Source organism: Anser brachyrhynchus (assembly GCF_964034855.1).
Source record: "Anser brachyrhynchus genome assembly, chromosome: 9".
Lineage (NCBI taxonomy): Eukaryota > Metazoa > Chordata > Aves > Anseriformes > Anatidae > Anser > Anser brachyrhynchus.
This window is the reverse complement of record NC_137703.1, coordinates 10,788,766-10,809,613: the sequence shown is the minus strand read 5'-3', so window position 1 is coordinate 10,809,613 and position 20,848 is coordinate 10,788,766. Positions and strand designations below refer to the sequence as shown.

Genomic DNA, 20,848 nt, shown 5'->3' with positions numbered 1-20,848 from the left:
AAAAAGAGCAGAGAGACACAAGCAAGAAAACAAGGACCCCCGCAGGGATGCAGTCTCCACCAGAGCTGGCTTCGCAGGAGGAGGCGAGGGAGTTCCCCCTGCAGCTGGGTGGCTGGGCAGGCTGCAGGCAGCCAGAGACGGTGACTGACTGGGGCTGGGAAAACCTCAGCATGGAAAGAAGAGGGCCAGGGGCAATGGCAGCAAGAAACTTGGCGGTGTGTCTGCCTTCATGACATAACGCTGGCGGGGAGAGGGCTGGTCCCAGCGCCGGGACAGCCGTGGGATGGAAGGGACTCCATCTGCAGGACCAGCTCCTCCCGCGGCACAGCTCGGCCCCCGGCTGCTCCGAGCAAGCAGAAACCTCCAGAAAGATGGGGACATTCAGGTTCCCCTGCCCAAATTGCTCGGGAAACCCGGTGCTTTGCATCACTTGTGCGTCTATCTCCAGTGCTCTGAGACTGGAGAAATCAGAGAGAGAGACCAGCTCGTCAACAGGCTGGCACCATACCCACACAGGGCATGGTCTGGGGGAGCCACGCTGCAGGGAGCCAGCAGGGCACTGGGATTGGGGGGAGGGCTGCCCCCATTTAGAGAGGGCTGCCCCCTCCCAGTGCTAGCGGGTCACTGGTCCCAGTGCTTCCCAGTGCGGTGCTGGAGATCTCGCAGCTCCATCTGCTGGCGCTGGGGCTGTGGGAGGCAGCCGATGAGGAAAGGATTGGGGAAAGGGAGAGAGAGCTGGTGGGACAGAGAAAACCCCAGAGAGAAGGGCAGAGGTGAATAAGCAGTGCAGCTCCGGTCCGTGGAGGCTCAGGGACACACACACTGCCTGAAGGTCCTCATCTGCACCCAGACCCGTGCCTCAGCCTGGTCCGGGTGGCTGTGGAAGAGGCCGATGGCCTGGGCTGAGCTCTAAAAGTGCTCACGTCGGGATCACCAGAAGCTGAAAGAGAGGAGAGCCCTGGTGGTGGGATGGGGCAGCCCTGGGCGCTGCGGGGAGAGAAGCACAAAGCCACACCGTCACCCACATCCCTGCCGCTGCAGCAACCTGGGGACACTCAGGTTCCCTGCCTGGCCCCATGGCATCTGTCTCCAGGGCAGTGGAAAGCTGGAAGGAATAAGGGGGATGACCACGGCATGGCTGGGGCCCATTTTACAGGTGGGGAAAACGAGGCACAAAGTCACCAATCCACCTGTGTGGTATGGATCGGGCAGGTGCTGCTGGCTCCTGGTGCATTTCCTGCAAACCTTTTGTTCCAGGTGCCCTTCAGCTGCCTCGGGTACCCACCTTCACTAAGGCTGAGCCAGCAGAGCAATGGGATGTGTCTCCTAAGAGCTGCTTCCAGCTGAGCTGGTCATACATACCCAGGAAAGGCTTTGGAGAAATTAAAAAAGCACAAACGCATCCTCGGGCTGAGGACAAAGAGCTGGTTTATTCTTGCAGGTACACTTCATCCTTTGTGGAGGAGAGATGGGGTTCATCCTCATGCAGAACGTGTCCCACAAGAAGCCTTCAGGTCTGCTGGGCTCCCATGGGCTGGGACCGAGGTCCCCAGGTATGGTGTTGGTGGCCGTCCCTGACCCCGGTGTGCTGGGGAAACCTCACCAAGATGAGGAAAAGGGCTGGCCCTGGGCACCCAAATTTCCATCCACCACCTTCATCATCCCCATCCCCGCAGCCATCACCCCGGCTCCCGTTTGCCAGCCCCAGCTCCCACTACTTCAAGGTGAAATACAACACGATGAAGAGGACCACTGCCACAACACATACAAAGAGGAGCACAAAGCAACATTTCCGGGGAAAGCCGCTGCTGAGGAGCTGGCGTGGAGGGTTCGTGGCCGTGTCCACGTGCCTCCTGGGCTTCCAGGCTGGTGGCTTCGGGGCCGCCCGTGGCTTGGAGCAAACCCCAAGCCGGCAGCCCTCGCAGCGGCTGCTGTCGTGCGGCCCCACCAGCACCGTGTCCACCACCACCTCCAGGAGGTCAGAGGGCTGCACGGGCACCTTGTAGAAGTCCTTGAGGATCTGAAGCACCAGGTTGTGCAGGATCCTCTCCAGGTTCTCCTGGCTGAAACTGGGCTCCTCCAGCTGGGGGCTGAGGCAGCGCCGGCAGGCCTGCCGGAAGATTCGCATCCTCACCTTGCCCCGGCGCATGTGGAAGAGGATGTGCACCTTGGCTGAGGACCACTCGTGTAAGCACTGGGAGCACTGGAACCTGCCGGGGCACAGGGGACACCAGCTCATCCCTGGCTCCCTGCTGCAGCCCAGCAGCTCCCCACGCCATCAGTAGGGACCAGGGCAGTCGGGGCTGAGGGACGAGCTTCACGCAAGGACACCCATGGCCTGTCCTCCCCTGTGGGCCTGACACCAGCCTGGGTAGCTCGGCACAGGTGAGCTGGGAGCTGGCCCAAGCTCTACAGATTTTAGGCCCAGCCTGGTGCCCTCACCCATCTGGACCCTGCCACCCCGAGCAGGGGCACTGGGGGAGGGAAGCATCCGGCACCGGCTCCATTTGGGGCTCCGGCCCCCAGCCCGTGCTGTTGCAGCACATCTCAGCGGAAAGCCAGCATCAACAAGGGGCAGGGGAAGTCGAAAAAGAAGCAAAATAGAAGGAAGGTGTGGGTGGAGGCCGCAGGGCAGGTGAGGAGATGTCTTGAGTAGTCAAAAGGGGAGAAACCTGCAGCTCCTCGTCTTTCACAACATGTACGGGGGCTGGCAGCCCAGCACCCCTCTCTGCATCCCCTCCTCCCTCCCAGGCTGCAGGGTGCTGTGGCAAAGGGCTCTGCACCCCTCTGCCAAGGCCGGGGTCACCCTGCTGTAGCCTGAGGCAGCAGGAAGCTTTTTGGGGAAGACAGCAGTGGTGGTCTGAAGGGGACCAAGTCAGCAGCCCCTACCTCCCAGCTGCGTGGTTCTGCAAATACTCCCTCCGGCCGTGCTTAGGGCTGTGCACCTGCAGGCTGTCATCCTCCTGAAGCGTCCACGGCTCCTTCACGTGCATGTCCGCAATCTTCTGTGCAAAAATCTTCTGCCACGTCCTCATGGTCCTGCCTGGAGCTGGGGAATTGGCAGTGGCCGAGGCCAAGCTTGCAGCTTCTGGGCGCTGATACGTGTGCAGCTCTCTGTGCCCCACACCGTTCTTCCCTCCCTCGTGGGTGCAAAGTCACATCCTGTTGCCTGGAGAGGGGAACCTTTGCTCCCGCGTGAGCAGCACCACCCCATCCCAACTGCCGTGTCCCCTGGTTCTGCTAACGCTGTGCCACATCTGGACAGGTGAAAAGTCCCCCAAAGCAAAGACAAGGCACGTGTCCCCGGTGCATTTTGCATGCAAGACTTGGGCACGGGGCAAAAATCCCATCCCTGCTGAAGCTGTCATCACTGTCTGTAGGCAGAGAGGCTCAAAATGCAAAACCCCAGGGCTGGCCAGGACCACCAATATCAGAGCAATGGGACAGAATCGGCAGAGATTTTGCCCAGCGTAGGAATAATGGAAGCAAAACCCACCGAAAATGCAGAGCTCAGCAGCTGACAAAACCCCAGGTACACTTATCTCTCTCGATAGCTGCCACCAAACATGGGGTGTTTTTAACAACTTTCAGCCAACTCGAGCAGAAAAAGCCTGACATGAAACCGCAGAGTGGAAAGTCGGGGATGATGGCACCGCACATAAAACCGAAAGTGGGGAGGTGAGCTCTGTGCCGAGAGCGCCGCGGGAGGTGAAAGCAGCGGGGCCGGGGCTGCTGGCAACCCCCTGCCTCCCCCATCGCCGGGCATCCCACCCGGAGCCACGCAGGATGGGCAGATAAGGGGCTGAATGGCATCTGGTCTTGAGAGAGGAGCTGGGGGAAGATCTGCAGCCTGGTGGAGCCACCTCGAAGCGAAACCATCTCGTCCAGCCTGAAGGATCCAGAGGAGACCATCCTGTGCACAGCGAGGGCACAAAACTCCCCAAAGTGCCCAGCCTTGCAGGGCAACACCAAGGATGCAGCCACCGGGGAAAATTACAGCAGCAAATCGTGTTGGGTGCCTAAAAAAGGCCACGCGGGCCACCATGGTTTGAGCACAGCGGCTATAGCCCCTCGCCAGGTGTGGCGTGCAGCAGCTCCAGGACGATGCCGAGCTTCTCCTTCAGAGGCTGGAGAAGCAGTGGGGTTCCCTGCTGGCACACTGCCTCCTCTGCCTGCTTTTTCCTCATTTTGAGGTCCTTCCACCCTTAACAGCAATGCCACCCTGTCATCCGGAGCAGGGCCGGGAGGGAGGAACGGGGGTTTCCTGCAAGAAGAGGAGCCAAGCCAGAGTTTTCAGGATCCTTATGGAGAGCTAGCAAAGCCCTAACCTGCAGATGGGACCCGAGAGCCTTGCCACGGGGACCCGCTGGCATCCTGCGGTGCCTGGCATCGCTCTGACACAGAGAGCCACCAGCAACAGGGCAGCAGGGGCAGGGCCACCACCCTGCAGCACCTGCCCACCCCCTCAGCCCCTCTGCTTTCGGGGCTGAGATTTATCCTGGGGGGTGAATGCAGGGAAAAAGAAAAGGGGAGGCTCCAGGGATGCCAGCATTGCTCCCGCTCTCCCTGCCGCCCCTCGGGCTCGGGGGGCCGGGTGCCTCCAAAACCCCGCTGTCATGGAAAGCCTGCCCCGCTGCGTCACGGCAACACGACTCAGATCTCGACTCGGGGCGCCGAGCCCTCGCGCTCCTCTCTGCGAGGAGCCGGGCGCTGCTCCCTCTGTCAGAGCCCGGTGCTTGCCGGCACTGAAGGGACTTTCCCAGAACCACCCACAGAGCTGAAACTGCTTTGACGTCCTGTTCCACTCGGCGCACACCTCCCGGCGCTGCCCCAGCGCCCTGATGCTTACCGGCACCTGCCTGGAAAAAAAAAAAAAAAAAAAAAAAGGTCCCACAGGACCCCCAGCATGGCCTCGATGGGTCAATGGGCACCAGCCCCATCCCACCACGGGGCCGGACACCCCACAAGCCCTCTCCATCCTGGAGCTCCAGCCCCGACTCCTCCACGGGATGGGTGAAGGAGAAGATGAGACACGCGAGGTGCTTTCCCTGCCACTTTCACACAGCCCGAATTTATTTTTGGCTTCGGTTCCCACCCCCAGGTGAGCTGGGGTGTGAGGAGGAAGGTGGATACCTTCCTCTCCTCCCCTTCCAGCTCTCGCTGTGCCAACATTTTTTTCAGGGTATTTTTGCTCCTTTCTCCAGCTCACCCGTGGATTTGGTTTCTAACCCTCTTCCCTGACGGCCTCCGCAGCCTCCCTAAATAGCAGGCTGCCTTCACTCGGGCCATGCGCTTCCCTTCCCCAGAGAAACCCTATTTGAAGAGCCTGCCATCACGGGCTATTGATAACTCTTTTGGGGATATAGCTTCTCGGGTAGCGGTCCACCCACAGTGGGAGAATTTCCCATTTCCCTAATTTGCTTACAAGAACCTAATATAACACACTGCACAAAGATAGCATCACTCCCAGTTTCCTTGCACCACCCAGCTCGTCACCCTAATGAAAAGAGCATTAGGTTGGTTTGACACAATTTGTTCCTGCTAAATCTACGTTCTCAGTCCCAGCGCTGCCCTCTCGGTGTTTACCGCTTGGTGGCCTTACTAATTTGTTCCAGCGGTTTTCCGGGTACCGAGGCTGACTCATCTGTAGCTTCCTGGATCCTCTTTTTTCCCTTTCCTTGATGCAGATTGTGAGTTTGGCATCCGTACCCTCCTGGGAGCCAGCACCGTGCCAGCTCCCCGTGCCCCTGTCCCCCACGCCAAGTTTGCACTGGTGTCACTGCTTGTCACCCCGTCACGGCGAGGCCCACGTCCTCTAGGGACCAGCATCCCTTCCAGGCTGGGCTACCTTCACGGTTGAGCCCTTAGAGAAGGGAGGTCTGTCCCAGAATGGATTTGAGGCATGGAGAATCAGATCCCAAGGAAATGGGGACATGCCTGAGCTGGGCTGGACATTGTCCCCTTGCCCCCAGCCTTCTGGGATGGAGAGGGATGCCGAGCAGTGGGAAGAGATACACGGGAGGAACCAGCTGAGGAAACACCACCAGGTCCCACCCCAAGTGGGTTTTGGTGCCCCGTTGGTCTGGTGGCCCCACGGTGGTCCCCCCGGTGTAAGTGGAGGGTTCAGACCCCCGAGAGGCTGCGCCCGGTGCGGTGGCAGTGGGTTTGTTCCCGGGCGCAGGGCTCAGCCCCGCTCAGCCGGCCAGCCCCTCCAGAAGCACATCCCTCCCAAGGGAGGAAGAGAGAGAAGGAGAAACCATGGAGCCGACTCAAAGCAAAACTAGAGAAAGCAAAATGAGGGCAGGAGGAGGAAACGCAGATGTTCGGCAAGCCTCCAGCACTCTCAGTCGCAGGCAAGGCAGGGCTCTCGGTGGGACCGGATGGGATGGAGGAGATGCTGTGGGTCCAGACCCATCAGGACACATTGGGGTGGTGTAGATGGGCTGTAGTTAGGGGTCCAGGCAACCTACCCAGCAGCACATCCTACCACCGGCAGCACGCATCCCACCTCAGCCGCTCTCCCAGCCAGACAAGGCCATAGAGATGCTCCCATGCCACCACGCCTGGGGGGCCAGTCCCACCTGGAGATCACCACCTCATAAACCCAGGGGCCAGCAACACGCACACCTATCCCCCTGCAGCCCAGCCCTTCCAAAAACCCAAACACTGCTCTGAAACCTCCCAGCTCTCTGCACTTGTAAGTGACCAGGACACTGCTTGCTTGTAAGTGACCTTAACGCCTTACTGTCCCTTCTTCCCCCTACAAGTGCAATGCCCTATTTTGCAGGAACAGTGCTTTGATGTTTCATGGCACGGCTCTCCTCGAAGACACTCCTGCAAGCAGCAGCAGAGGATTTCCTCTCCATCTTCCTGCCCACTTCCTCAAAACCCAGCCTTTGGGCTAGGGCATCTTTAAGGGACTCACATGTTCCCAATCACCTCCGACCACAGCTGGGCTACATAAGGAGCTACAGTCGGGGTTCAGACAGCTCTGCTGGGGCGTTTGCTTGCTCAGGCAATTCATTGCATGTGAAGCTTCTTGTGTGTGCTGACGGGGAGCAGCTCCAGCTCTTGGAGGTCTCCCGGGGGACCTGCCCACTCCCCCAGCCGTGGGACTGGAGCTGGGGCGAGCCCCGCTCTCTGGATGCACCTGAGATGCTGACAAAGCGCTTCAGCAGCGACGCTAGTGGCAGCCCCTGCTGCCCTGAGGAAGTGTGGGGTGGCCGTGGTTGGAAGTGGCTGCTGTGACAGGCCCTAGAGAGCAGGAAATGTGGCGGTGGCTGCAGCCGCCCCAGCTGCACCCGGTCCTGCACAGCACCAGGGCTGGCTGGGGGCACGGCTGCAGGGTGTGGGTGAGCTCTGGTGGCCACAACGGTGAAGTGAGTGAGCTCAAAACCAGAGCGAGGTTTTTGGGGGGCCTGGCTAGCTGCCCTGCAGCAAGCTTTTTCTCTGCAGCCTAAACAGAGGACCATTAAAATCATTCCTCTTCACAGCAATGCAAAGCAGGAGGGCTCTGACACAGACAGCGGGGCTGGGAAGAAGGGAAGTGGAATGGTGGGGCTGGGAAAGCCAGAACTGGGGACCTCTCAGGGTGGGAGACAAAACAGGTGGCTTCAGGTGCCACGCAGTGACTCCAGAAAGATGGGGCTACCATCACCAAGCTGGAGGGAAAATCAAAATAGTGGCTGATCTGGCTTGCGTGGAAAGATGTAGCAGTTTGGGCGGATGGAAAGAGCCTCCAGCTTGGAGCAGGGCACTGCTCGGCCCAGGGATGCTCAGCTGGGGACCTGAAGCCTGCCCCCTGCTTGGAGCTCACCCAGCAATAAGCAGCCACTCGGGGAGCCCGGTCCTGTTGGGCCAGCACCAGCACCCTGCCCTGCAAACAGGGGTGGGAGATGGTGCCTGGGGCATCCCCACAGCCCACCCCAAATGTCCCCAGCCCCACTGCCTTGCTCCCTGCGAGGCACAGGGTGGTGGCCAGGCTGCTGGGTGCCCCGAGGGGCGCAGGCACTGCCGTGGCTCGGGTGCTCGCTGGGGTTTTCATTAGGTGCTGAGCCCCCACGGCGTGCCTGGCACCCCTGCTGCCCAAAGAGGCAGGGTGGAAAAAATGAAGCAGGGCCCACCCTCCTGCGTGTGCTCTTACGGGAAAGGCAGAACCAAAACTGCTGACTGAGCTCCCACTTCTTGTTTGCTGCAGCTGCCTCCTGCACGACCATTGCGCTGCTGGGGCAGCGCGGCGCTGCTGCAGGGCGAGGAGCGGAGCTGCTCCTTGCACCGAGTCCGGATGGACTGAGCTGCACTGTGATGGGTGTAAACGTGGGGTGAGACGTGCCACTGCCCCAGGGGAGCTTGCAGAGGGTCAGGGGACTGAGCGGGGCTGCCACATCCATGGCCCTGCCCTAGGAAAGGATGTAAGCCGCCCTGGATGGATGCTCATCCCATATGATCTTCTCTGGAGGCTTCTTGTGGATGTCACAGCCCCCCAGAGGGCACAGACCATGGTGCCTGGTGTCTCAAGACTATGCTACTTTTAGCTGCGGTAATGGGAAAAGAAAGTTGCTGACAGTGCCACGACGTGCAGTATGCAAATGGCCCTTTGTTTGCTTGGGGTTTCATGGTCTCCCAGCAGGACGCTGCTGCCTCCAAGCCTGCTTCTCACCAGGGCTTCTCCAGTCTCTAGCGACCGTTGCTGCTTTCTCTTTTGGTTTCTATAAGCTTTTGGCTGGGCTGCACATCCCTGGCACTGCTTTCAAGGGAAAAATGGAAGTTTGGAGACAGCTTCGCAGCTGGGCTGCGCCAGGCACCACGCCACGAGCATCACCCTGCATGGTGGCAGCCAGTCCCCAGCACCTTGTCCCCAGCTGGGTAGGCAGAAACCCCAAGCTGAGCCCAGAGAGGGGAATGTTGTTTTTTTTTTTGTGGCTGCCCCAGCCCCGTCTGCACCCAGGCCCAGCCCAAGCAGGGGTGGGAAGCAGGGAGCAGCTCGTTCTCTAAATTATTAAGGGCAACTTCATGGAAGAGCGGCTTGCTTATCGCGCGGAGGGGCCCAGGAACCACAACAGACACCGCCGCCTCCCGGCTCTCACCTGCCTGCTGCCAGGAGCTGTTATTTGCCTGCCCACGCGCCTGCCACCACGACTCAGCAAACAGCCCGGGCGCCAAACCCTTTATTCGCCCCCACAGCCGGATCCGGCTCCCACCAGGCAGAGCATCCTTGTCCCGGGATGCCCAGCAGAGCCCCTCGTCCCCGCGGAGGAGGGAAGTGCCTGATAGCACCCGCCAGCTTCCCAAGGGGCTCGTTAAATAGCAGTACGTGCAGAAGTCCCTGCCCCGAGCTGGCACAGGCCCTGGGGTGGGGATGTTGCTCCCGCGGGGTGGCAGCTCCCAGCACTGCCCCTGTTCTCGCCCTGGAGCCTGTCCCAAAGCCCTGCTTTGCCGGCGGGGTTGGACGCAGATATCCCCGGGGAGAGGTGGGAGACTGATGATGAGAGACCATCCCTCAGCACACACCCGTTGGTATCGCTGCTCGGTCCCATCCTGCCCTTAGTACGGAGGCACCTGGAGCCCAGCACCAGGCCAGCAGGGACCTGTCCCTGTCCCCCGGTGCCTGTCCCGTGGCCGTGACACCAGCACAGCCAGCGCTGTCCGACACGAACCGCAGCAGCAGCACCTCCATCGCTCCGCTCAGCACACACACGTGGCTTTGGGGCCAGCCCGGCCCTCAGCAGGGCTGTGACGGCGGCTGCCACGTCCTCTCGTCCAGGTGCCTCTTGCCCCTCTCGGGCGTGACAGGTTTCTCCTCGGGGAAGATGATGGTGGCGTACTCGGTCTGGTCGTCCGGACGGGTCTCAGGAGGCAGCTGGGTGTGCGGGTCCCACTGAAACTCCAGCACACCGTAGTCCACGGTGGACACGGAGACCACGGGTGGCTTCTCTTCCTTCTGCAGAGGAAGGACACCCCGTTGGGAGAATTCATCCCCTGTCCAGAGGCACCGTTCGTTCCCAGCACAAGTCCCTTTGTACAGCAAGTGCCAGAACGAGCATCCCAGGAGGGCAAGAGCAGTGCGGACGGGAAGGACGTACAGACCTGGGGTGGCATTTGTGCAGGGAAACCAGACCCTGAGCCTTGGGGTCACCCGCAGGCAGGTCAGGGTCCCTTTTCCCACCTCTCCATGGGCACCAGTGGCACAGGGTGAGCTTGGGGCTGCAACTGCTCGGCCCAGAGAGGGGAGAGTGAAGGCTGCCCTCAGCTACCTGACGGGCTTGGAGGAAGACAGACACTGCAGGCAGTGCTCAGCAAAAGGAAGAGAGGGAACAAGCCAAGCTGCAGCAACAGGGGGGTACGGGGTGGGAGTGTCTCCCATTATTCACAGCAACACAATTCCCCATCAGATAAAACCTTGCTTTGAGCAAGGGTTGGACTAGAGAGGCCCCCGTCCTGCCTCAGGCGGTTTTTTGATTTCGCGATGGGGCCGTGCTGCAGGTGCAGAAGAGCAGCCGTAGCGGTGCAGGAGAGATCGCGCAGTGCCAGAGGAGATAGGGGAAGCGAGAAGCCTGATAAAGGGAGGCCCCGTGCCCTCCGCTCCCGCACCCAGCGCCGCTCCCCCGCAGCACGGCGGGCTGTCGGAGGCGGAGAACTCACCTCCGCAGCGTTTTCACTCGGTGGTTTCTGCACATCTGCAAAGTAACACGTTTGGTTAGCAGATGCTCGTGTGCCAAGGCAGCGTGAGCAGCTGGGGCTGACCCAGCCTCGCCACGCTGCTGCGCTGGGGGCTCGCCAGTCCCCTCGGGTCCTTAGGCAGTGCTCCAAGGAGAGGTGCAGAGCCGCAGCACATGGGCTGGGGGGGCGAGCGGGGCCCTGAGCACCCTTGTCCCATCAGCACGGAGATGCCTGTCCCACGGGGACAAGCCACGCGTGAGTTTGGGCACGGCAAACCAGCCCACGTGCACCCCACGTATCCATCTGCCCCCAGGTCCCAGCTGGGTTTGCTGAAGGAGCATCACCCCCCGGGTCCCCTAGCACACCCCCAGGTCCCTCGGCACGGCGAGCGGGGTCCCCGGGCTCCCCACCTCCTCTCCTGTAGGTGACGATGCAGTAGCCGAGGACCACCAGCACGACCACGCAGCCCAGCAGCAGGACGCCCAGGATCACGGCCTTGATGTGGCTTGGGGGGCTGCTGTCCTCCACGCCGGGCTCCTCAGTGGTGTTTATCTTCTCAGGGGCTGCTGCAAGAACCGTGACAAAAGCCAGCAGGTCAGGAGCGTAAGATCTCTGTGAATGGTAACGGGGGGGCACAGGGGGTGTCCCCAGAAAGGGCTCGGTTCCAGGCTGGCTGCTACAGCCCCGCCATCCCTCCAGGGCCCTCAATTTGGGCTGATGTGGGGGGTCTTTTGGCCACGTCCCGCTCCTCCTCATTGCGGGTGGTGAGGATGATCCCACACGGGCTGACAGTGAGGGTGTAGGGGCCAGGACACCCGCGGGCAGTCTCACAGCAGGGCCCGATCCCCATTCCCAAGGAGAACACGGCTCCCCCAAGCATCTCAGACACCTCCACATCTTGGGGCCAGCTCACTCTGGCAGGAGCTATGTAAGAAGACTAACTTTTGCCATTTTTTTTCCCTTTTTGTTAAAGGGAATGCCATCAGTGAGGACTCGTTCCTCCCCAGAGCGTCCCTGGGGATGGAGACCTCCTGCCTCGGCGCTAGATCCAGCTGCAGTGTGCTCAGGGAAAGGACAGCCTGCTGCGTCCCGGACCTCAACAGTACGAGTAAAGGGCAGGGTTGTGCTCTCCTGACCCACACCAGGTCCTCCCCAGGAGTGTGCTGCCTGCCTGGGGCCGTACATTTCACCAGGCATGGGGTTTCTCCACCTCTGGGACACAGCCCCTTGGCAGGCACCGCAGCTGAGATGCCACCAGCATGCCCCTGGAGCAGGGAGCAGGGCAGAGGGAGGACATCGCTCCATAGCTGACACGTGCAAAGCCCCACAGGGCTCTCACCAAGAACAAATCCAGGAGTCCCCAGCCCCTCGCCATCCACCCCAGTCTCTACCCTCTGGGGTGGCACTGCTGGGTGACACCGATGGCCTGTCCCCTTCGGCTGACCTGTGACCACCAGGTGGGACCGGTTGCTCTCCTCCACTTTATTGGGCTGGAAGAAGGCGATCAGCCCACAGTAGTAGGAGCCCGAGTCATTCTGGTGGAGGTTCAGGATCTCGATCTTGAAGACAGGAGTGTGGTTGGAGAGCAGGTACTTCTCCGTCTTTGTCTGGGGGATGCTCCGTCTGATCTGAGCAATTTTTTGGGGATCGCTGTGGTTGGTCTCCTTGTACCAGTTGAGGTTGTACTCCAGGCTGGAATTGTTCTCTATGGAGATGTTGCAGAAGAAGGTGGCTGAGCCGCCTGCGGGGCGAGTTAACGTGGCTGGGGAGAAGGTCACTGTTGGGGAGAGAAGCAGCAGGGAAATGACACGGTGACAGCGGGCACCTGGGCAGCAGAAGCAGACGTGCCCTTCGCGGGAGCCTGGGCTGCAAAAAGGGTGAGAGCCCCCCGCAGCTCCCATCCCGCACGGAGGTGATGGTCTCCCTTGCCCCTCGTGCTTCTGCCTCGTGTGCCAGTCCCCGCTCACTCCTCAGCTGTCCCACCCTCAGCTCCTGAAGGCCAGATTCACAAAGGGGATTTGTGAAAATCTGCTCGCGAGCCCAGCCCTGTGACCTGCGCCAAGTGGTCTCAGCAGAGCCCCCTACAATGAACCCACAGGAGCTTTTGCACCAGAGAAAACAGACTTCAGGGAGGGGAGGCATATTATTACTGCTATTAAATCCATGCTCGGTGTTAACGTTGGGTTTCACCCTTCCTCCAGCTGGTGTCACCTCCAAAAGCGAGAAGAAGGACTGGATCCCCGTTCGGGGCACCTCAGTTCTGCCCACCCAGTCCCAGCAGGGCTGTAGGCATGGGCCAGGCACCTTCCACCACCTCCTGAGCAAAGCCAGGGCTGCAGAGCCCCAGCAGTGCCCTCCTGTCCCCCACCAAGCCCCTAATTAGCAAGAATTAGCAATACTGAGCCTGCCCGTCGGACTCTCTGCCTGCCTCTCACTTTGGCTGCTTGAGCCACTGGAACAGGTGGTGTCCTGGCATGGACAAGCAGACCGAGCAGGGACAGGTAGCTGCTGTATTATATTGGGTTCAGAGCAAAAAAAAGGCAGAAAAGAAACGGAAAAAAAAAAATCATGTAAGTTTTCTGACCACACGTGATCCAAACCATCGGTGAAATTTAACTTCCCATTTTTCAGAAGCCAGCACCGATACCAGCCCCTGGACTCGGAGGCAGGGATCAGAAAGTGTCCCCTCGCCCTTCGGCATCGACCTGAGCACAGTACATACAAACAGGCTCACCAAGCAGAGAAGGAACCAGGACAGTTCCCTGATTACAGGATTAGCTGAAAAACTGGACTGAAAAAAATGAGAAACGATACCAGACAGGAGGATGGAGAGAGGGAACTGCTCCAGCTCCCGGCGGGCAGCGTTTGCTGTGACGGTGCCTATGCCGAGAGTTTTAATTGTCGCAGTATTCTTAGTTTCTTGTGTTTAACAGGAAATATTCAGCAGGCTCAGGGCTGTGCTTCCTACCGAGCGCCACTGCCAGCAATGAATGAACTGCTCGGAGGATGTCCTGAGCAGGGGCTGGTTTTACAGGTATCCCTGCCTCTTCCCGGCACCAGCTGCGATCGGTGCCTGGGGAGGGTCCCACGAGGGGCTTCCAGCCCCGTGTTCGCCACTGGGACATAAAAAAAAACGATGCCACCAAAGCGGGGACCTGGCTTCACCAGGATTCTTCCTTGCCCTGCCCAGACGCACCCATTCACCCTCTCCACCTGCATTTCTCTCCCGAAATTTCACCCCAAGCAAAACCAGAGGCAGGAGCCTGCCTCGGCGAGGATCAAGCCCACCCCAGGAGGCGAAGCACGGGGGCATGAAAGCCAGAGCAGGAAACCCCAGCACCTGACAAACCCAAACCTCCAACACCAAACCCCAACCGTGGTCGGCACGCACACAGCAGGGCTCCAGCCCCACCAGCACCACAGCCTCTGGACCTGGCCCTTTTCTCCATCCTTTAACCCCACTCCTCCCCCGAGCTCCCCCCGTTCCCCTTGCTTCCGTACCCAAAACCTTCGGGTTTTCCACCTACCCCGGTGGCAGCCGGCCAGCACAGGGCTGCAGCACAGCAGCAGGACGCAGAGGCCGGCCAGGGCCACGTCCACGTTGCCCCGCGTGGTCCTCGAGGCGCCGGGAGCCATGGCGAGGCAGCGGGCCCCCTGCCCGTGCCGCGTGCCCCGTGCCGTGCCGCGCAGCCCCGGCTCTCGCCGCGCTTCCTTCCCCACGGTGCTGTCTCGTCCTCCGCCACACGCGGCAGGGGTTGGGGTGGAAATGAAACGTGCCCATCTCGGCCCCGCAGGGAAACCCGGGCTGCCTCCCGCCCCCGGCTTCCTCCTCACCGAGGCAGGGAACAGCTGAGCTGTGGCCTGGCCCCTTCCCCTCCCCGTGCGCTCCCCCCGCGGCACACAGCAGCACCCCATAACATGTCCCCAGCCCTGAAGATGGCCCATGGGCGGCAGGGAAAGGGGTGTCTGGGGCTGCAGGCACCCACGGGTCCTCCTGCTGGGTGCTGACACTGGGAGGGGATGGGGAGAGGAGGGAGGAGGAGGGAAGGAGAAGGTGAAAATCAGAGGGGGAAAATGAGAAAATGAGAAGAAGGAGAAAAGGAGAAAAAGGAGCAAAGGGAGAAGGAGCAAAGGAGGAGGAGAAAGGGGTGAAGAAAGAGGAGGAGGAGGAGAAAGTGGAGAAGGAGAAAGAAGAGGAGAAGGAGGAGAAGAAGGAGAAGGAGAAGGAGAAGGAGAAGGAGAAGGAGAAGGAGAAGGAGAAGGAGAAGGAGAAGGAGAAGGAGAAGGAGAAGGAGAAGGAGAAGGAGAAGGAGAAGGAGAAGGAGAAGGAGAAGGAGAAGGAGAAGGAGAAGGAGAAGGGGAAGGAGAAGGGGAAGGAGAAGGGGAAGGAGAAGGAGAAGGAGAAGGAGAAGGAGAAGGAGAAGGAGAAGGAGAAGGAGAAGGAGAAGGAGAAGGAGAAGGAGAAGGAGAAGGAGAAGGAGAAGGAGAAGGAGAAGGAGAAGGAGAAGGAGAAGGAGAAGGAGAAGGAGAAGGAGAAGGAGAAGGAGAAGGAGAAGGAGAAGGAGAAGGAGAAGGAGAAGGAGAAGGAGAAGGAGAAGGAGAAGGAGAAGGAGAAGGAGAAGAAGGAGACTTTGCCTCCTCGGGCCTGTTTCTAATGAAGCGATGAATTTACAGGGGGCAGGTGCCCAAGGTCGGGGTACAGTTATCGGGGTGACCTTTGCTGCAGACTTCTTTAATTTCTCTGCCAGCAATGCTTCCCGCTCGCCCTGCTGACTAATATTCACGTCGCAAATAAGCAGCGGTGAAACCGCGCTGTTTGCTGGCTCCTCCTGCTTCTACCGAGCCCAGCCGTGATGCGGTGGCAATTTTGGAAAGTGTCGGGGGAAAATTAATAACTGGGGCAAAGGATGCTATTCTTATGACGATTTAATAATTTCCCAGGCTCTCAGAAGCAAGCAGCGGGGCTGAGGCTCACTCACATCTCGCTTTCAGACCCGACTGCAGCCAAGGAGGGGGCTGAGCCCAGGCTGGGGGCTCCATCCAGCCCCGCCTGGATCCCGCCTCCGGCCTCCTCCTGGTGCTGTAGCTTCACACCTTGGCCCTCAGCTTTTGCCATTGCATGGGCCAAGGAGAGAGCCCAGGGGCTGTCCCATCCTTGTCACCTCCCAAGGCCACCACGCAGCCCGGCATGGTGACGGGGGAGCGCTCTTCAGCATGTACAGCAGCGCTGGTGGATTTGAGATGGTTATTGCCTCATCCTGTGTTCCCGTTAAAAAAAAAAAAAAAAAAAAAAAAAAAAAAAAAAAAACGACCAACAACAAAAACCACTAAAGAAACTAAAACGAACTCCAGAAAACAGCTCAGAGCAAGGCGGCTTTTCCCCCTCGGTGCTCTGTGTCTCCACACCACAGCATCACTGGGCCACCCCAGTTCCCTTTGGAGACCCCCCAGCCCCTTTTTTTTTTTCAGGGCCAGGGCTCTCGCCGCCTGCCCTGCAGCCCCAAAAAACCTCCAGGTGCTCCTGACGGCGTGTTTGGGTGGAAGATGTGACGGGTATCGCTGCAGAGGCTGCAGCTCGCCGAGGGAAGGATCGACAGGAAAAACTGGCTCACGCCCCTGCGCGGCTGGCACGGGGCTGATTAAAATCATAGCGCGGTTGCTCAAACTTTCCAACACACGCTCAAAACGAGGCGTCAGGGGGTTGTTGCTCAGCGGGGCGGGGAAGGCTGCTGTGTCCACTAGAAAACAACGAGGGGGAAATGCAGGGAGTAAGGCAACGTTTCGTGATGCTCAAGTTCCCTGTGGGTCAGGCAGAAGTTCTGCCCGGCCCCACAGCACGCCGTGACCGAGGCGGCAGGTTCCAGCAGAGCAGGAAGGGCAGGGGAAATGCCCACCGCTTGGAAACAAAAATTCCTATGGGAAAACACATTTCTCAGCGCCAGCACCCGGGCACCCCTTAGTTGTGCTGTTCGCTTCCTGCTGCTTTAGACTCTTCCCCCCAGCACCATTGCAGTGGCTGCATTTCTGCAGAAAGCCGAGCCAAAGCTCAGGGGCAGTGAGGCGCAGGATGCGGCCCCAGCGGGTGGCCACGAAGCACAGGGGAGGCTGCAGAGCTGGGCACGCAGCAGAAGCCACGAGCCACGAGCTGCCCGACCGAGCACTGGTAGAAAGCACACGAAAGGGTGAAAAAAAAAAATAAAAAAAAATAAAATAAAAAAAAAAGGCCAAGATCTACCTCGCTACAACGAAGTGGCTGCAGGGGAAGTGAGATGTACAGCTGCGCAGGGACCCTGCAGGTGCCCTGGGTGCTGGCATCATGGGGGGGAGCCTGGCCCCAGCAACGGGCCCAGCAAGGATGGGGCAAGGACAGGGCAGACAGGTAGGGGGAGCTGGATGCCAGGGGAGGAAAAGCAGTGCTCAAGCTGTACAATCTTGTGATGCTTTAAAAAATAAATTCTCCATCTCTGAACTGGAACGGTGCATGGGGCAGTCCTTCACCTGTATCCTTCACCCTGCCAAGGCCAGCACACCCCAAGCAGCTCAAAGGGCCTAAAGTCAGTCCCAAAGCAGCTTGAAATCACCTGGGGTATTTATTTAAGGAGTACTGAAAGTGTGGAAGAGGAACAAGAAAGCAGTGTTCAAACACCTGGTATGCAGCTTGATGAGGCCCCATCCTGAATGCCCACAAAGCCTTGGGAAAACAAAGCCTCCCAACTGAGCGGGACCATGAAACCAACCATGAAAAGGTGCTGAGGAAGATGAGCCCGCAGGTTTATCATGTCCCCACACACACACAGCTTCTTAATTGAATTTGCATCTGTGGCTCTGATCCAGGCAGCAGGCGGCAATGGCTGGGCAGCAGCAGGAAATGGTTAATGGTGTTTGCAAATAAATGCAAAGCAAGCCTGATACCTTTCAGATACTTCTCGGAAATTAAGAAGGCCCGTGCAGACGATTTGCATGAGCTTCGCCAGACCCTGCGGGGAAGCGAGGCGGCTCCAGCCCACACAGCCCAGCGGCGCCTGGGGCTGAGCGAGTGCCGGGTGCGAGGAGAGGGAGCGGTGGCACCGAGGGTCTCCTACAGCCAGCAGAAACCTGCGGGGCCCTGGTACGGGGTTGGGAAAAGCTCCTGAGCTGCTGACCAAGGTGCACGGTGCATGCCCAGGGCCGGTGCTCCCATGCCCAGGGCTCCGGTGGATCGTCTCGGAGAGTGATGCTGCTGAAGCACTGAGCCCACGGGCATCGGCAGCTGTTGCACCTCGGGTCTCAGCAACTCACATGTGGTCAGGGGAGGCTCGGGGCGCGAGCTGGTGCAAGCCTAGCTGCGTCAGAGCTCACAGCCGCCGCAGGAAGGGGCTCCGCTCCCTTGCCGGGAGAGCAGTCCGTGCCTGCAGGCTGGCCAGCCTGCGCCCGTTTGGCAGCCGGGGGTGGTTTCCTGCTCCCTCAGCCCCGCGCCGCGCTCCACCCCGCAGCCAGCTGCACTTTTCGTGCCGTTTCTATTCTAGCCCGGGCGCCGAGTTCTCAACGGTGTCACCCGCCGTACGTAGGAAACTCGCTCGGAGAGATTGCCGCAGCGAGATAAACAGCAGAGGAAGCAGGATGTCAGCTTCTCAGAAGGCGACTGCCGCGAGCTGTTACCAACAGCGCGGGACAGAGAGCGGGCAGGGGGGAGCAGCACAGCTCTGCGATGACGGTGTGGAATCACTAAATGCTTTTTTTTTTTTTTTTTTTTAGAAGCTCACGGTGCAACCCCCATGGCGGGGCAGCGCAGGAGGGCGCACGGCACCCAGGACACCCACGCTGCACAGCGGCGGCAGCAGGGCGGTGAGCAGGGACCGGGACGCTCCATGTGGCGCGTCCCCAAGCCCTACAAGTGGGTTGGGGGGCTCTGGGAGCACCCCGGGGGGGCGCAGCAGCACCCATGGGTGCGGGCAGGGTGCGGGCAGCCCCCGCCCGCCACGTGCCGCCCTTGGCGCGAAAACGGGGCGTGGCGCCGTGACGTCAGCCACGCGGAAGTCAGCAACGCGGAAGTAGCGGCGCGGAAGTGCCCGCGGTTGCCATGGTAACGGAGGCCGGCGGGCGGCCATGGGCGAGCTGGGCCCCGAGGGCGCCCACAGGCTGCGGCCCGGCCTGCGGCCGCGGTGAGGCGGGGCCGGGGCTGCCCCTGCCGGCGTTTGGCCGCCGGGATTTTATTTTTAGCAGATTTAGGAGCTAGCGCCCTTCGAGCTAAGCTCTTTTCTCTACAGTTCTTCGTTTTGTCTTACTTTTTAATGGGAAAGCTAAGCTTGCCCGGGGGTGTGCGTGTGTTTCTGTATGTAGCGTAAATATCCTGAGCCTCTTCTTGATGTTTTTTTTCTCCCCCCGATAGATTTAAGTCGTCCACGGTGAAAGAATGCATCCACGCGATACTGAAGGAGAAGCTGGCCGACGCTCAGTACGTCCCAGAAGAAGTGCCTCAACTTACAAAGTCTTTATCAGAGATAATAAAAGACAGGCTGAAAGGTAAGGAGGTGTGTAGGGAAAGCCGCTTCTTTTCTTACTCTGTCCTCTTCCTTTGATAAATCTCCTCTTTTCTACTTTATTCATAAAGCCTATTCCTTCGCCGTCTGCTGACTGAAAGTCTACTGTTATGATCTATGGTGCTGTTATGATCTATGAACGTGAAGTTATGATCTATATGCATGTGCCTTACCTGTGGAACCAGAAATTTAATTCAAGCAAGCAGCTTTGTTTTCATATGGATGGGTTGGTGTGGGATGTCAGCCTTGCAGGGCTGTAAGAGAAAGAAGCTTCATTAGAGAGAAGGAGGAACGATTGCTTCTTGCTTCAACAAACAGAAGTGTTCCTCTTTTTCCTCTCTTTTTTTTTTTTGTGTTCCTGAGGTGGGAACAAGGCCAGGTGGGAGCAGTGAAAGGTGAGTTAGGAGCGCAGTTGGCTAGGGAAGGATGTGAATACAGCACTGGAAGAGTGGTGGTGCTGCTGCACAAGATACCCTCCAACGTTTTTGAGTGCAAGATCCAGCAGGTGTTTCCTGTGCTCAGTGCTGGAAAAAGTAGGTAGGTGTGAGTTGGTGTGGTCACTTATTTTCCCCTCTTCCTATGGGACAGGCTGGTGCTCCATCTGCTGGGCTGATGAGCAGTGGCTGTGCAGAAATTTCATCACCCTCAGCAGGAACTGTGGGTTTATGCTTCTCCCAGAGTTACACATCTGCTTTAAAAGCAGCAGCAGCAGCTGTAGTCCCAGCACGTGTTGATGCCAAGCTAATATGCACAGAGTTAGACTTCAGCAATCTGTAAGCACACTCGCAGTAGCCTGAAGCAAGACTGGCCCAGTGTGGCCGTTGTATGGGCTGACATCTCTGATAAGCATTGACACAGTGGATGTTACCAGACGCAGCATGTAATATTCAATCTTCCAGCAGAGACAGGCACTAGAGTCTTCCCTTATGTTGCTTTATTGAAGATAAAGGCATTAGGATTAATATTTTCTTTAAAGCATGCTTGTTCTGGTTTGAATTCTGGAACCTTGTCATGGCCTGATTGGGTCTGGCCTCTGCCCCAAAGGTATCCCTTTACTATTGTGAAACAATCACGTATTTTTGCAGAGACACAACTTAGACCTGCCTAAGCTTTTTTGTGACCTTTCATCTCAGCTCAGAAGCAAAGGAAACACCTATGTGGCAGAAAATCTCTAAAATACTTTTGCATCAGAACAGCTTTAAAATAAGCTAATTTTCTTAAATCGGCTTTTGCCTACCAGCAGCCTTATTTACATTCTCGCTATGTGTTCAGTTCTTGAACGCTGTAGAACTGGAATGCTTGCATATAGGAGGGCTGTTCAGGTGTATCTTCTGATTTAGGTGCATCTTTTGACAGATACCAAATACCCTGTTCAACCTTTGAGTAAAATGAGGCTGTGGTAGTCCATACCTAGGAGAGTGAAGTGATGAGGCAGTTTGTCTGCTCTGCCAATTGCATGTACTTTTAATTTGTACAGGACACTGCTTTGTAACTAGAAATCTTTCTCTCTGTGTGTCCTGTTTTGGGCTCATATCTTAAATACAGAGTTTGAAGTTGTTCTCCCTTTCTTTTGTCTTTCTTTTCCCAGAGGAGGGATTTGATAGGTACAAAATGGTGGTGCAGGTTGTGATTGGAGAGCAGAGGGGAGAAGGAGTGAAGTAAGTTTTGCA

The 20,848-nt window shown here is 58.5% G+C and overlaps 3 protein-coding genes across 3 annotated transcripts; 1 reads left to right on the top strand and 2 right to left on the bottom strand.

Annotated features, from left to right (window-relative positions):
- Positions 1 to 704: 704 nt before the first annotated feature.
- Positions 705 to 8,995, bottom strand: LOC308199764 (receptor-transporting protein 3-like). The gene is made up of 2 exons (XM_080604369.1): positions 2,890 to 8,995; positions 705 to 2,210 (listed from the first exon to the last, which is right to left on the bottom strand). Exons 1-2 carry the CDS (start codon positions 3,033 to 3,035, stop codon positions 1,715 to 1,717), a joined length of 642 nt encoding a protein of 213 aa, XP_080460495.1. The 5' UTR covers positions 3,036 to 8,995; the 3' UTR covers positions 705 to 1,714.
- Positions 8,996 to 9,151: 156 nt separating this feature from the next.
- On the bottom strand, positions 9,152 to 14,679 carry PDCD1 (programmed cell death 1). Its single transcript, XM_080604363.1, has 5 exons — positions 14,187 to 14,679; positions 12,104 to 12,436; positions 11,070 to 11,225; positions 10,642 to 10,676; positions 9,152 to 9,940 (listed from the first exon to the last, which is right to left on the bottom strand). Exons 1-5 carry the CDS (start codon positions 14,602 to 14,604, stop codon positions 9,722 to 9,724), a joined length of 1,161 nt encoding a protein of 386 aa, XP_080460489.1. The 5' UTR covers positions 14,605 to 14,679; the 3' UTR covers positions 9,152 to 9,721.
- Positions 14,680 to 14,716: 37 nt separating this feature from the next.
- LOC308199765 (uncharacterized protein) lies at positions 14,717 to 19,163 on the top strand. The gene is made up of 2 exons (XM_080604370.1): positions 14,717 to 18,721; positions 19,028 to 19,163. Exon 1 carries the CDS (start codon positions 14,742 to 14,744, stop codon positions 15,312 to 15,314), a length of 573 nt encoding a protein of 190 aa, XP_080460496.1. The 5' UTR covers positions 14,717 to 14,741; the 3' UTR covers positions 15,315 to 18,721; positions 19,028 to 19,163.
- Positions 19,164 to 20,848: the final 1,685 nt, after the last annotated feature.